The sequence below is a fragment of the Hyperolius riggenbachi genome, chromosome 2 (assembly GCF_040937935.1).
Source record: "Hyperolius riggenbachi isolate aHypRig1 chromosome 2, aHypRig1.pri, whole genome shotgun sequence".
NCBI lineage: Eukaryota > Metazoa > Chordata > Amphibia > Anura > Hyperoliidae > Hyperolius > Hyperolius riggenbachi.
The window spans coordinates 265,109,232-265,125,210 of NC_090647.1; the positions used below are offsets into that span (position 1 = coordinate 265,109,232).

The following is a 15,979-nucleotide window of genomic DNA, read 5'->3' on the forward strand; positions in this document are numbered from 1 at the left end:
ATCAGCCCATGTTATCTGTCTGATTCCAGTAGATTTAACAGAGTGAAAACCACAGTCAACAATGGTCAGGCTTTAAAAAGACATAAATACTTCAGCAATATAAAACACTTACCATGTAAGCTGCTGTAGCCAGCTCCAGCATTATAGCTTGTGCACCCAACTCAGCAACACTTACAAGTCCTAGATAAACCATAGAAAACATATACAGTAAATGCTGATGCAGCACAGCACTGTAATGTATAAGTTATACCAGAATTAATGTATAAGTTTAGCCAAACAATGTAGTTTCTTTGTAGGGCACATAGAAACGACTATATTTTGCAGACCATGAGACGCACTTTTTCTCCCCCAAAAGTGTGGGGAAAAAGTCAGTGCATCTTTTGGTCTGAAGGTGCTGTCCCCAGTGGTGTCTCTTTCGTCCCCCAGTGCCTTTCCTGTCTGGTCCAGTTAGAACAACAGGGGGCGCTGATTGGACGGTTTCCCGACAGCGCCTCTCACCAAATTGGCCACTCAGCCTTAAACAAGGACCCAGTAAGCTGGAACCACGCAGACACAAGGAAGGAATCGCGGGGCTCATTGCAGGCCTGCCTTGGTAAATATGTCAGCAACTGGGGCCCAGTCATGGAAGACACAGGGGACAAAAGAGACACCGGGGACACAGAGGACACACGGGGCTAAAGAGGCACTGGGGACACTGAGGACAAAAGGGGAAAAAGATGCCCCGGGGACACGGATGGGGACAAGAGCGGCACCGTAGGACACAGAGGGACAGAAGAGGCACCTGGGGACAGACACAGGGGGACAGAAGAGGCACTGGGGAACAGAAGAGGCATGGGGACAGAAGTGACACAGGGGGACAGACAGGGGGACAGAAGAGGCACTGGGGGAAGGACACAGGGAGACAGAAGAGGCACTGGGGGACAGAAGAGGCACGGGGACAGAAGCGACACAGGGGGACAAAAGGACACAGGGGCAGAGGAGGAAACAGGAGAACAGAGGAGTCACAAGGACACAAGAGTTACGAGGGGGAAATAATTAGGGGAAAAGATCCATAAGACACCCCTGCACTATATACACACCAGGTTTAGGCAATTTTATTTACTTTTTGCCCTGGTTTTTGTTCTCTGAACCTAGGTGCGTCGTATGGCCCAGAGCGTCTTATAGACCGAAAAATATGGTACCTTCTCTGTATTGGGCAGGGGAGGGGGGTTTGGAAAGAAGTATGGGCCCTACAAAATATACATAAATACAAAAAAAGCAACCATGTGTTTTTCTTTGAATGTTGGGTATACCTAAAAAGACTAACATATATGACATAGCTTCAAAACTCATAAGAATTTTAGACTGGATATATGACTGGAATATTAAAATCTAGGTACAAATTTCTAACACAAGATTGGATTTGACACCATGGGTTCTTCCAGCAAATAGAAGCAAAATAGGGTATTCACACATGTAGGCCCCTTTACACATGATCTTTCCTAAAGAACAGCCCAGCATTCCACACTGACCATCCTTATAGCCAAAAACTATACAAGAATTAAGACTTAAACACTTCCCTTCTCCCTCAACCTGACATACGTAGATCTACCCAATCACTGATTTCTCTCAACTAGAAAAACCATATTACTACACAGTTAGAAGCAGGAGATTGCACTAGGCAAAAAATGGATTACCTTTAGAGAATTTTCAGACCTCGAAACAAAAACTCAGGTAAATGAAAATGGCTATACACATACAATCTCTTAATTAAAATTGTAAGCTTTAACATACTGAATGAAACCACTAAGTTCAAGCAAGTTTAGGCCAGTGAATTTGGCAAGGGCATCTCTACAGAGGACTAGCAAATGGGCTGCAACTAACAAATTAATGCACAATAGCACCAAAAGTCATTAGAAAGTTTATATGGTCATCTAGAGATGGTACAAAACCCTGCCTTCATAGCATAAATTCAGCAATTCCAGATACTGGCTGACGTTGCAACATTAAGATAGGTATTGTTTTAGCTCACAAAAATATTTCATGTACAACAATAAGCAGAAAACTTTTCTGAGACTTAACTTTAGACCTGAAGGAAACATTATCGTATATCCTAGCAATTATTCTAGTCTCATGACAGAAGCACTGCAGCCCTCGGATTTGTCTGCTTACATCTTCCTTCATAAACCATTTTCTGCAGACTATCACCAGAGTGATCGCCCTAAACATTTGTAGCTTTGATTGGCCAGTTCGTACTCCTTAAAACTTACATTGTACTTCCCAACTCATGCAGCTGCAGATTATCCCAGTGTCCTAAAATGCCAAGCACTGTACACATATTTATCCATTGTAAGATAGCTAGTAAATGGCTGCATGAACACATTGGGGTCGATTCATAAAGCCTTACTGCATTCGGTAATGCAGAAAACAGCTGACTTTACCAAGCACTTAGGAAAATGTCAATTCATAAACCCTTTCTCCACATAAAAAGCTTAAATTACCAAGCAGTGTGGTAAATTACCGACTTGTGCAGTAATTACCTCAACACGTCAGTAAATGTCAATTCATAAAGCAGACAACAAGCGGTAATGGGACAAAGCATTACCATTTGCTTTGAAGTGTCGGAAAGAATGTGGAGAGTAGACTGTGGGAGCGTGACTCAAAGGCAGAAGCAGAGTCAGCTGTGACTGACAGGAGCAGGGAGCGAATAGAAACAACCCCTGTTCTCCGGCAAGTCTGAATGGTGGAATCTGATAGGACCCACAGCCTTTGCCGGCAGGACAAGCTTTTAAACCCCATAGGCAGCAGCAGAGCGAGATCAAAATAAAAAAGGCATCCCCTGAATACCTTCGTCTGTGTGTCTGGTTTAACCTCTTAGGTTCCTGTTAGAAGCTAGTGGGGAAAATCACCCAAACATGATATGTGTAAAGTTTCTTGGAAGTTAATTAAGCTGTGGCAATTAAACAGAATGTTAAGAAAGATTAATAGACAGATTTAGAGTAGAGGTGGCCCGAACCTCCGATTTTCGGTTCGCAAACCGGGTTTGCGGACTTCCGCGAAAGGTTCGGTTTGCACAAACTTTCTTGAACCGCAAGGACTTCAATGGGGAGGCGAACTTTGAAAAATAGAAACACTTACGCTGGCCACAAAAGTAATGGAAAAGATGTTTCAAGGGGTCTAACATCTGAGTTTTTGCATGGATGAGTGGGATAGACGCCAAAAGTCCTGGGGAAAAATCTGGATTTGACGCAAAGCAGCGTTTTAAGGGCAGAAATCACATTGAATGCTAAATTGCAGACCTAAAGTGCTTTAAAACATCTTGCATGCGTATACATCAATCAGGGAGTGTAATTAGAGTACTGCTTCACACTGGCACACCAAACGCACTGTGTAACGCACCGCAAACAGCTGTTTGCGTAGTGACGGCCGTGCTGGACTGGTGCGCACCATGGCGAGAGTGCAGGCCGTGGCGGTTTTCAAGCCCATATGGTCTGTGGTAGCTCAATGATAGAACAACAGTGACTGTCCAGCTGATCAAATTTGGTCTGTCCACAATGAAGCAACGACCTTATTATCTTCTTGTATGTAGGTAGGCATAGATAGGTGCCCCAGTATAGGTAGGTAGGCATAGGTAGGTGCCACAGTATAGGTAGATAGGCATAGGTAGGTGTCCCAGTACAGGTAGGTAGGCATAGGTTGGTGTCCCAGTATAGGTAGATAGGAATAGGTAGGTGCCCCAGTAGCTAGCTAGGCATAGGTAGGAGTCCCAGTATAGGTAGGTAGGCATAGGTAGGTGTCCCAGTATAGGTAGGTAGGCATAGGTAGGTGTCCCAGTAGTTAGCTAGGCATAGGTGGGAGTCCCAGTATAGGTAGGTAGGCATAGGTAGGAGACCCAGTATAGGTAGGTAGGCATAGGTAGGTGCCCTAGTATAGGTAGGTAGGCATAGGTAGGTGCAGTAGTATAGGTAGGTAGGCATAGGTAGGTGTCCCCGTATAGGTAAGTAGGTGCCCCAGTAGTTAGGTAGGCATAGGTAGGTGTCCCAGTATAGATAGTTAGGCAGGGCCTGGCTGGCACAGTAATAGCAGTTACCAAGGTCCAGCTGTAACAGATAGGGCTGTATAATGCAGTGTCAGTGGGCAACACACACAAAACAAAACAAATCAGGAGAACATTAGCTCTCAAAAGAGCTGTTGTGGGGTGCTTCAGTCAGGAGCAAGCTAACAAGCCAAGAGCATAACTAATCTTTCCCTATGAGAGACTGCCAAGCAGCTGTCCCTTCAATAATTAATGCAGGCACATGAGTGAGTGTAATGGCCAGCGCTGCCTGCCTTTTATTAGGGGGGGGGGGAGTGGCTCCAGGAGAGAGTGTAGCCTAATTGACTGCAAAGTGCCTCCTGACTGTGATGTAGAGGGTCAAAGTTGACCCTAATGGTGCACTATGGGGGCGAACCGAAATTCCGGAAAAGTTTGTGTTACATGGCGAACGCGAACCACCGGAAGTTCGCCTGGAACCGTTCGGGCCATATCTAATTTAGAGCAGATTCAGAGCAAGCAGAGGCAGTTTAACAAAACATGTACATCTAAAGTAATGTTGGGATGCCTCTCAATGCTCTCACTGTGTTACTGCAAATGTTTTTGTCAAAGGGTTTTGGTAATTTACCGCACCTGTGAAAATGTTTATGGATTACCACACATAAGTGTAAAATACTGAATGTGGTATTTTTCCAGACAAGATTTTTCTTTCCCACAGCCTTTTATGAATTGACCCCATTGCCAACAGCAGTTCAGCACAACGGAAAGCACCTGTTCCTACATCAGACAAGATGATTATGCATAGACTATATTATATCATAAAAGGAATGTGCTCCTCTGTCACTGAATGTCTACATCCAAGTCAGAGTTTTTCTTACACATAGTGAATTCTGTAAGAACTAAATGATGCCAGGAGTTAATTAAATCTAATGTTATTGCATTCTTCATCAACCCTGTGCATTGAAATTGTTTTAACTATAAACCAGTGTGTTTTAAACATTGTTGCTGTCATTTTGGTGTGTACCAAGCTGTTTTCTTTATTTGACGTTCATTCTACTTCAAAATAGTATTCCAGCTTGTTAATAGCAAAATATTATACTTATTTTATTCAAAGTGTGAATTTTAATAAGTTCACTTGCAGATGTTGGGACACAGACAAGATACCAACCTGCTAAAAAGCCTCCAATTTCAAAGCTCCACCACTCAATGCACACCATAAGCATGCTGGGGATAGCCAAGCGTATAAAAGAGCCCCATTCTTGTAAACAGTCTGTGGACCAACCTGAAGCACACACATTGTGAATGTTAAATCCAGTAGACAGAAATGTACTAGGCTTGCTATAACATAATCCAAAACCTTTCCCAGTTATATTTATGTTTTATTCATACTTACGCACCGCCCCATGTTGACAAATGAAGCTTTTTTACAATGATGTAGATGAAAAGCAGACCAGACATGGCAAAATTAGATAAAGTACTAGCCCAAGCAGATCCCCTGTGGAAAAACAAAAATGCTTAATCATGTTGCAGTGTATTTATGCATCCTGCCAGCTCAGTGACGTACCGTAAATGTATACTTAAAGAGAACCAGAGATGAAGCACCCTCATGTATTTTATTACATTTATCAGTGGGAACATGACAGTAAACACCTACCCTGCTTTTAGTTTCATTGTTATCTGCTTAATTAGTCTATTAGCAGCTGTGATAAGAATCCACCGACTATTCAGTCGAGGTTTGACCTGGAATCATTATAGCTGAGTCACTCTTCTGTGAAGTGTTTTCAAGCCCAAGCCTTCCCCTCTCCTGGCTTAGATTTCCTGCTTTGCATACTGAGAGCTGTGATGACTGGGAGGGGCTGCTCTGCTGAGAGAGAAGCTCTGTGGCTGCAATATGATCCCTGTGTGCTCTGTGTGCACTAGATACTGATAATAACGGCAGTTTCATTCCTATGAGAGACACTTCCTACAGGCAGTACATCATACCAAAATGAAAGCACACAGCAGCCTTTCTCATATAGCCTAGATAGCAGCCTAGTCTCATATAGCCTAGACAGCACATCCAGAACAACTCATATAACCCGGAAGGAGAAGGGATATGAGCTGGCGGCCATATTTGATTTTTCCTGGAGCAATAATGGATAAAAAACACTAAAAAAGGCACACCAGAGCGGCAAAATTATCAGGTAGAGCATTTATTCTTTACAAGCTATTAAGTGATATGTTTATTTTGTGTGAAACGTTCATCTCTGGTTCCCTTTAAAAGAACATGGACAGTAACAGTTGGATTAATTTTGTCAGATAACAGCCATGTTAGAAGAGGTTAACACCATTATTTCAAGTGTGTTCCTTATTTCAAGTGAAGAAATCCCCAGTATTTATTTATTTACTTTACTAGTTCAGTCCCCATAATGATATTTGGCCTGAATAAATGACAACGCACCATACATGGGTGCACTGTCTATAATTTAAATTTAATCTGCAGAACAACCTCAAATGAAGAATAGAGCAACCAGCCAGCACACGCTCATCAACATTTTCAGCAGTTTAGCAGTACATTTGGGAATAATGTATCTGAGTATGACCACACTAAGGCCCGGCTCACATTAGCATTAAAAAGCAGACCATAAGCGGAACGAAAACTGTACAGATGTAACGGATACAAACAGATCCAATGTTAAACTATGGAATTGTTCACATGCATCCGTTCGTACGGATCTGTTGCATACGTTCTGATGAACGGAACACAGCTTTGCTGCAGCACCTATTTTTCCGGACCGCTGAGCCCAGCGGACCAAAAAGGACAATGAAGCCCTGCATTGGGGGCAATGGGATAACGGAACATTTCTTCACACTAGTAAAGAAACGGACCGTTCAGAAGGCTAATTCACTAGAGGTGGGGGTCTGGGGGGGGGCATGTGGGGACGCTCCACTGGGAGAGAGGGTCTGGGGGGGGGGGGGGTGATGTGGGGATGCTCCACTGGGGGGTGGAGGTCGGCGGGTGGAACGGAGGCTTTCTTTCCAGGCTTCCATTTTCTCCTCCTATTGTGCCCCACGTTGCGTCATGTGACTACCAAACTTCCTCCTTCCGGGTTAAAGGAGGAATTGTGGTAGTTACGTGACGCGATATGAGATGCAAGGAGGAAGACAGAAGCCTGGTAAGTTAACCCTCCCTCACCTGCGTGCTCATGTGCACGGCCCAAACTGAAATCGGGTCAGATAGACCGGTGATTAGATCTGTTTTCACAGATCCTTTAGCCAGTGTGAATGAAGCTTTATGGATCTGGTGAAGCGGAAACCGGATCCACGTTACCGGATCCGTTTGGCTTTAAAATCCAATGTGAACCGGGCTTAAGACAATGCTATCCCAAACAATAATGAGATAGGAAATAAAAAATATATACTTTATAATATATAGTAAAACAGTACACATACTTACTCAACTCCAAGCTTCAGTGCATAGAGAAGTATTGCATTCATAGCAACATTAATGAGGTTTACTACCAAACCCGTAATAACTTGTGGCCATATGATGTTCTGGAAAATAAGAAAATCTCTTAACTAGTATCCTATGTAAATAGTTACAAAAGGCTGAATGCATTTATACAATTCCTGAACAATGACATGTGCTAGTAAGTTGATGATGATCTAGGTACTGTCAAGTGATAAACAGAATCTCTACACAGCAGACATGGATGCGGATTCTAACATCATCATAGCTGGACTAGTCTGCCAGTTTGTATCTTGGCATAATGAACCAGTTCCAGATCTTAGATGCTAGACATATCTAACTTCACTTCAGGATCAGGAGAGTGTATATATATGTATGTATGTATGTGTATATATATATATATATATATATATATATATATATATATATATATATATATATATATATATATATATATATGTATGTATGTATGTATGTATGTATGTATGTATGTATGTATGTATGTATGTATGTATGTATGTATGTACCGTATATACTCGCATACAAGCCGAATTTTTGACCCCCAAAAAGGGGGTCAAAAGTTGGGGGGGTCGGCTTGTATGCGAGTCTTCCCTGGTGGTCCGTGGTCCCCGCTACCCCCTGCCCGCTCCCCCCGCCGCCGCTGCTATTACTTGTTTCGGCAGCGGCTTCCTCGTCCCCGGCGGCTCTTCCTCTTCCCCGCTCTCATGCCTCTATGAAGAAATCACAGCAGCGCGCCCGGCGCTGCTGCTCTGATGATGCAGGGGGCAGGAAAGAGCGGTTCCCATGGTAAAGGCGATGCAGATCGCCGCTACAGGGAGCCGCGCTCTTTCCTGCCCCCTGCATCATCAGAGCAGCAGCGCCGGGCGCGCTGCTGTGATTTCTTCATAGAGGCATGAGAGCGGGGAAGAGGAAGCGCCGCCGGGGACGAGGAAGCCGCTGCAGGTAATAGCAGCGGGGGGAGCAGGGCACTATACCGGCCACTACCTACCTACACTGGGTACTATACTAGCTATACTGGGGCACTACCTACCTAAACTGGGCACTATACTAGCTAAACTGGGCGCTATACTAGCTATACTGGGGCACTATACTAGGTACTATACTAGCTATACTGGGGCACTACCTACCTATACTGGGTACTATACTAGCTAAACTGGGCACTATACTAGCTAACCTGGGCACTTTACTAGCTATACTGGGGCACTCTACTAGCTATACTGGGGCACTCTACTAGCTATACTGGGGCACTCTACTAGCTATACTGGGGCACTCTACTAGCTATACTGGGGCACTCTACTAGCTATACTGGGCACTCTACTAGCTATACTGGGCACTATACTAGCTATACTGGGGCACTACCTACCTAAACTGGGCACTATACTGGCTAAACTGGGCACTGTACTAGCTAAACTGGGCACTATACTAGCCATACTGGGGCACTACCTACCTATACTGGGCACTATACTGGCTAAACTGGGCACTATACTAGCTAAACTGGGCACTATACTAGCCATACTGGGGCACTACCTACCTATACTGGGCACTATACTGGCTAAACTGGGCACTATACTAGCTAAACTGGGCACTATACTAGCTATACTGGGGCACTACATACCCATACTGGGCACTATACTAGCTATACTGGGACACACTGGGGGGATTACGTGGCCTGCACCAATCCAGCATTTCCTACCCCCGGCTTATATGGGGGTCAATCATTTTTCCCTGTTTTTCCATGGAAAAGTTGGGGGGTCGGCTTATATGCGGGTCGGCTTATATGCGAGTATATACGGTATGTATGTATGTATGTATGTATGTATGTATGTATGTATGTATGTATATATATATATATATATACACACAGTGGGTTGCAAAAGTATTCCGCTCCCTTGAAGTTTTCCACATTTTGTCATACTGCTGCCACAAACATGAATCAATTTTATTGGAATTCCACATGAAAGACCGACACAAAGTGGTGTACACATGAGAAGTGGAACGAAAATCATACATGATTCCAATCATTTTTTACAAATAAATAACTGCAAAGTGGTGTGTGCATAATTATTCGGCCCCCTTTGATCTGAGTGCAGTCAGTTGCCTATAGACATTGCCTGATGAGTGCTAATGACTAAATAGAGTGCACCTGTGTGTAATCTAATGTCAGTACAAATACAGCTGCTCTGTGAGGGCCTCAGAGGTTGTCTAAGAGAATATGGGGGGGAGCAACAACACCGTGAAGTCCAAAGAACACACAAGACAGGTCCAAGACAGGTCAGGGATCAAGTTATTGAGAAATTTAAATCAGGCTTAGGCTACAAAAAGATTTCCAAAGCCTTGAACATCCCAAGGAGCACTGTTCAAGCGATTACTCAGAAATGGAAGGAGTATGGAACAACTGTAAGCCTACCAAGACAAGGCCGTCCACCTAAACTCACAGGCCGAACAAGGAGAGCGCTGATCAGAAATGCAGTAAAGAGGCCCATGGTGACTCTGGACGAGCTGCAGAGATCTACAGCTCAGGTGGGAGACTCTGTCCATAGGACAACTATTAGTCATGCACTGTACAAAGTTGGCCTTTATGGAAAGAGTCGCGAGAAGAAAGGCATTGTTAACAGAATGCATAAGTCCCGTTTGCAGTTTGCCACAAGCCATATGGGGGACACAGCAACCATGTGGAAGAAGGTGCTCTGGTCAGATGAGACCAAATGGAACTTTTTGGCCAAAATGCAAAACGCTATGTGTGGCGGAAAACTAGCACTGCACATCACTCTGAACACACCATCCCCCTATCAAATTTGGTGGTGGCGGCATCATGCTCGGGGTGTGCATCTCTTCAGCAGGGACAGGGAAGCTGGTCAGAGTTGATGGGAAGATGAATGGAGCCAAATACAGGGCAATCTTGGAAGAAAACCTCTTGGAGACTGTAAAAGACTTGAGACTGGGGCGGAGGTTCACCTTCCAGCAGGACAATGACCCTAAACATAAAGCCAGGGCAACAATGGAATGGTTAAAAACAAAACATATCCATGTGTTAGAATGGCCCAGTCAAAGTCCAGATCTAAATCCAATCGAGAATCTGTGGCAAGATCTGAAAACTACTGTTCACAAACGCTGTCCATCTAATCTGACGGAGCTGGAGCTGTTTTGCAAAGAAGAATGGGCAAGGATTTCAGTCTCTAGATGTGCAAAGCTGGTAGAGACATACCCTAAAAGACTGGCAGCTGTAATTCCAGCAAAAGGTGGTTCTGCAAAGTATTGACTCAGGGGGCGAATAATTACGCACACCCCACTTTGCAGTTATTTACTTGTAAAAAATGTTTGGAATTATGTATGATTTTCGATCCACTTCTCACGTGTACACCACTTTGTATTGGTCTTTCACGTGGAATTCCAATAAAATTGATGCATGTTTGTGGCAGTAATGTGACAAAATGTGGAAAACTTCAAGGGGGCCGAATACTTTTGCAACCCACTGTATATATACATATATATATATATATATATATATGCACTTCCTAATTTTAGTTGAAAAGTGTGGCTCTGTTGCCAGAGCAACCTAGGCAGGTACTTGGGGCCTAATGGATGTCAAGGGGCCCACTTGCCACCTTATTTAACTTCTTTCCACTTCAGCTAACCAAAAAGGATCACAAGGGGGCCCCAAGTCTACTACCTTGCCTAGGGATCTATTACATCTTAATGACTTAAAAACCACAGGCTTACACCCCTCCTAGTGACCAGGCGATTTTTTACAATGTAGTACTCAGCAGCTTCGACTGCTCACTGCAGAGCCATACAATTTAGCACACAAATGAATCTGCTCCCCTTTTGTTGCCACCAACAGAGCTCTCGGTTTGTGGCATCTGATTGGTGCTGCAAGGTTTTTTTTTTTAATTATTATTATTTGTTCTTTTTTTTTTTTTTTTTAAATAAAAACTTCCTTTTTATTACTATTTTTATCTTTTCTCTCCCTCCCTCTCCGCTCCCCCGAGAGCCAATTAGTGTGATCGACTCTCATAGGCATCAGCCTATGAGAGGCAAACATCTTTTGGGCCAATAGAGGGGACTGTTCTGTCACTGAGCTGTCCCCGTCCAGTGCTGAAGGAGATTGCAGCGCTGTACATGTAGATAATGGCTGTTTTCAGCCATAACACAGCCTGTCAGCTGCGATCACGGCTAGTAGGCTGAACACGGAGCTCCGCTCCATGTCACGGCAGTAAACAATCACGCATGCTCTCATTCTCTGCTAATCCCCGCCTACTGCTCTTGACGCTCTTTGGGCGTTAGGCGGTCCTGGGGCTGCCACCTTACCAACGCCTATCGGCGTTAGGCAGTCGGTAAAAGGTTAATCCATCTCTGCCTGTTGCCTTCCTGCCAAGCACTGATCAGTGAATGGGAACGTCTTACCAAAGCCAATCAAATACCTGTAAATAAATGATCACTGGCTTCAGCGAGAAGCCAGTGATCATTCATAAAAAACAAGTAAACACACACACGCACTCACTTCCTGTGTACTGTTAAAGGGACACTATGGCGAAAAATAAGAAGTACGTTTTTTCCAGAGTAAAATGAGCCATAAATTACTTTTCTCCTATGTTGCTGTCACTTACAGTAGGTAGTAGAAATCTGAAAGAAGTGACAGGTTTTGGACTAGTCCATCTCTGCATGGGGGGATTCTCAGGGATTTATCTACTTTCAAAAGCACTTAGTGAATGGCAGTTGCTCTGTCCAACTGCCAAAAACTGTGCAGTGAGCAGGGAAGCTGGCCAGCATCATTGTTTAAATCCTTTTTAGGGAATATCTTTGTAAAGCACAAAAGCCTTGCTGAGAATCCCCTATGAAGAGATGGACTAGTCCAAAACCTGTCGCTTCTGTCAGATTTTTACTAACTACTGTAAGTGACAGCAACATAGGAGAAAAGTAATTTATGGCTCATTTTACTCTGGAAAAAAACGTACTTCTTATTTGTCTATGTTTGCACATATTTTAAATTTTACAATTTTTCGACATAGTGCACCTTTAAGTAAACATGATACAATGTAGAGACATCTAGTGGACAAAAAAGTAAAATTTAATTAAAATGCATTAAAAAAAACTTGTATGTTATTTATCCCTTCTACCCCCAACCCATAGTTACCAACATTTTTGTTAAAAAAATACTTTGTTACCTTAGGGACTTTTTATATGTATGTCACGAGGCTATATTACTGTTAGTTATTTTTGAAAATAAGGCCTTGTAATTATTGAGCATAAATAAATACAAAATGGAAACTATACATTGTACTAGGGAAGTCATTTAAATGTAAGAGCCAGGACAAATGGGCAAATAACATGTGTGGGTTTTATCTACAGTAGCACTTTATTTTCAAACTATAATGACTACAAAATGAGAAATAATAGAAATAATTACTTTTTTCAATTTTTTTTCTTAATCTCTTTAAAATGCATAGGAAATAAAATAATTTTTAGCAAAAAAGTAACATCCAAAGAAAGCCTAGTTAGTCCTGCAAAGAAAAAAAAAAACAAAAAACATACAGCAAGATGCCCAGTATCCAGCACAAGAAGGAATTGCCTTATGTATGGTGCTTTCCAGTTGCTTGAGCAACCAGGCGAAAATAAAACTAACTAACTAACCTCTGTAAAGAAGAAGCACCTTACCAATCATCCGGGCACCATCTTCTATACTCCCTATAGCTCCTAGCAGCTTTTCCGGCGCCTTCTGCCTATGGGTTCTGGCATGTCACGTGACTCGATGTGGGCCACATGACATGACGGGACCTGTACATAAACATGGAAGACCCCTGGGAGCTGCAGCAAGTATAGAAGACGCACAGAGGATCAGTCAATTCTGCTGAGGAAAACTCAAGGACTGCCCGTTAGGCATGCCAGTTAGCTGAGGCTTCCAGATGCCCAAGTTATGGATAACGGGGACTTTGCTGTATTGATCATTTAGGTGTGATAATTAGTGATAAAGTTATTAGTCAATTAATGGGAGGAGCGATAAATGTGAAAATTGCTCTGGCTTTTAAGGAAAAATAACCTGTGGTAGGGAAGTGGTTAAAGGCAGTCATAACAGATAAACACCTTTTTAATTTATTACAAATGCTGTTCATAATTGGTGTTTGTCAGTTTTTCTGCAGGGAAACTGGCATGTGAGACCTTTAGACGCCTCACATTTAGATGCCTCACTGAAGTTCCAAATTCAGTACACTCAGCCATGTTAAAGTCAGTAATGAAAAAATAAAGTGACATACCTGATTTTGTAAGTATCGTGTCTGTAACTGGTAAAGGAAAACAGCCTGGAATAACAAAACAGAAAACATAAAAACAAGAAAAAAAAGATACACTTATCTTCAACAAACAAGGATATAAAAATCACTCCTCAAACAAGATCCACAAAATGTCCTACTGACCCATTTGAATGTATCAGCCCAGTAGTAGGGCCTAAGTGTTATTTGATGGTTTGTGTTTATGGTAAACTTCTTAAAGGACCACTATCGCGAAATTTCTAAAAAAAATAAAATAAAACTAAAAAAAGATTCAATCTGGAAAGAATGCTAGTAGAAGGGATAGTGAAGTGTAGTGTATGTGTAAACAGCAGGGTGATTTATTTTTTAACTAATGCTCTACCCTTCACTATCCCTTCTACTAGCATTCTTTCCAAAATAAATATTTTTTTGTTTTATTTTTTAGAAATTTCGCAATAGTGGTCCTTTAAGATTTCTTTATGAATGAAGTATGTTTGCTTGATTCCATGTGGTCTTGTTTTTCGTAGATAAGTGTGCTTCTTTTTATTCCCCTTTATAATTTTAGAGTCTTCAGTGTTCTCCCCAGAATTTTTTTCCAGCCGGGTGGCATGAAATGGTAGCCAGGTGGTATGAAAAAGTAGCCGGGTGGTGCGAGATGAAAGAATACAGGGCCATTGCTTGTGTGAGCAACTATGCTTACAGCATAGGAGAAGGTGAGCCGATGACAGCCGGGTGCTCACCAAAACTAGCCGGGTGGAGGACCCGGCTAAAAGAGCCTGGGGAAAACACTGGTCTTTTATCAAAGTACCAAGTACTAAGCATAAACTGAAGTCCGCATAACGGAATCTACCATCGCCTCATTTTTGTCTTTATCAGATTTTCTCTTTTCTTAGTATCAATCATTTCCTGTTCTTCTAAAATATTTAGTGAGTGTCAATTCTTTCTTTGCTCTATTACCAATGCCACAATGTGAACCACAACCAATTCCGGGTACGACTTCGGTCGCACTTGGCGAAATAAAGATTTTGATTCTGAATATTTATTTGATAATATAATAGAAAAAAAAACTTACAGGAAGAGCAGGCATGAAAATCATCACATATTTCTGTGTTAACCTAAAACATAAGAGAATGTTGCAATTTATATCTGTAGACTGTACATCTCATTAAACAGGGATTGTCAGCCACAACATTAAAATTCCATTTACACACTGATCTGTGTTTAACCTCCCTGGCGGTGCATTTCTATCTGGAATTAGGAGTCAAAAGCGGTAGATTTTTTTTTCAAGAATTTTAGATCTCCAATTCTTAAGTCTTAACTCACTAAAATATATCAGAATAAAGGCCTGGTAGACATTCTGCATATAAATAAAAGACTGGAACACAAATTTGCTGAAATAAAAAAATGTATCAATAAACTAAAAAAATAGGAAAAACTGTACAAATAAGGCAGCAAGAAGATAATTATACACTATGTATATGTATACTTAGTACACCTCCCGTGTATAAGTTTTAAAGCAGGGAGCAGCACAGAGTCCAACATTGCAGTCAGGGCAGTAGATGTGCGACTCCTTCCTGACTTTTTTGCCCCTCTCATCAGTCTTGGAGCAGCACACCACACATGTCCTGATTGGTGTGTTTTTTTTTTGGCAGTGGGAGATATGTGCTTCGGGAAGTGCCGGCCAGTGAGTCGCTCCGGGTTAACTACATAGGAGGCACGTCGCCCGGTTCTGGCATCTGCGGCAGTCTGGTACCTCAAACAGATACACTCGCACATCCTCCATATGTAGTCCGCGTGAGTAATTGGCCTTTCACTGCGCTGCTTATAAAGTACATAAGAATTCCACAAGGACTGCTCCAGAAGATGTCGGAATATCTTTTTGTAGTACTTCTTCTGCTGCTTGCGGACTGCGGGATAAAATGTCACTGCTTGGTCTGCTCTGTCCACTCCACCCATTGTTAGGTTGTAGTCCACCACAACCTGCGGCTTTTGTATTTCCTTTCCTCCTCTCGTTCTGGTGGGAACAGTGGAGGTGTCAGACCGTGGAAAGGAGACAAACGTCTTTTTTATCCCGCCAGCGGAGAGCCAGCATCTTTCCTTTCTGCCAAGCAGCTATGTCCTCAGGTTTCAATTTCTGCTTCCCAAAAGATGTTGGCATCTCCCGCCTGTCCGGCCTAACTGTGCCGTAGGCATCAGTGCAACGCTTTATGAGGATCTCAAAGAGTTCCGGGGAGGAATAAAAATTTTCCGTGG

The 15,979-nt window shown here is 42.7% G+C and overlaps 1 protein-coding gene across 1 annotated transcript in view; it reads right to left on the bottom strand.

Annotated features, from left to right (window-relative positions):
• LOC137544297 (multidrug and toxin extrusion protein 2-like) overlaps positions 1 to 15,979 on the bottom strand; it is a 109,984-nt gene that overhangs the window by 74,132 nt on the left and 19,873 nt on the right. Inside the window, exons 5-10 of the mRNA XM_068265352.1 lie at positions 14,799 to 14,841; positions 13,733 to 13,777; positions 7,449 to 7,546; positions 5,410 to 5,507; positions 5,181 to 5,294; positions 113 to 180 (exon numbers count right to left, since the gene is read on the bottom strand). Coding sequence (XP_068121453.1) covers positions 113 to 180; positions 5,181 to 5,294; positions 5,410 to 5,507; positions 7,449 to 7,546; positions 13,733 to 13,777; positions 14,799 to 14,841 — 466 coding nt within the window. The remainder of the gene's footprint in view (positions 1 to 112; positions 181 to 5,180; positions 5,295 to 5,409; positions 5,508 to 7,448; positions 7,547 to 13,732; positions 13,778 to 14,798; positions 14,842 to 15,979) is intronic.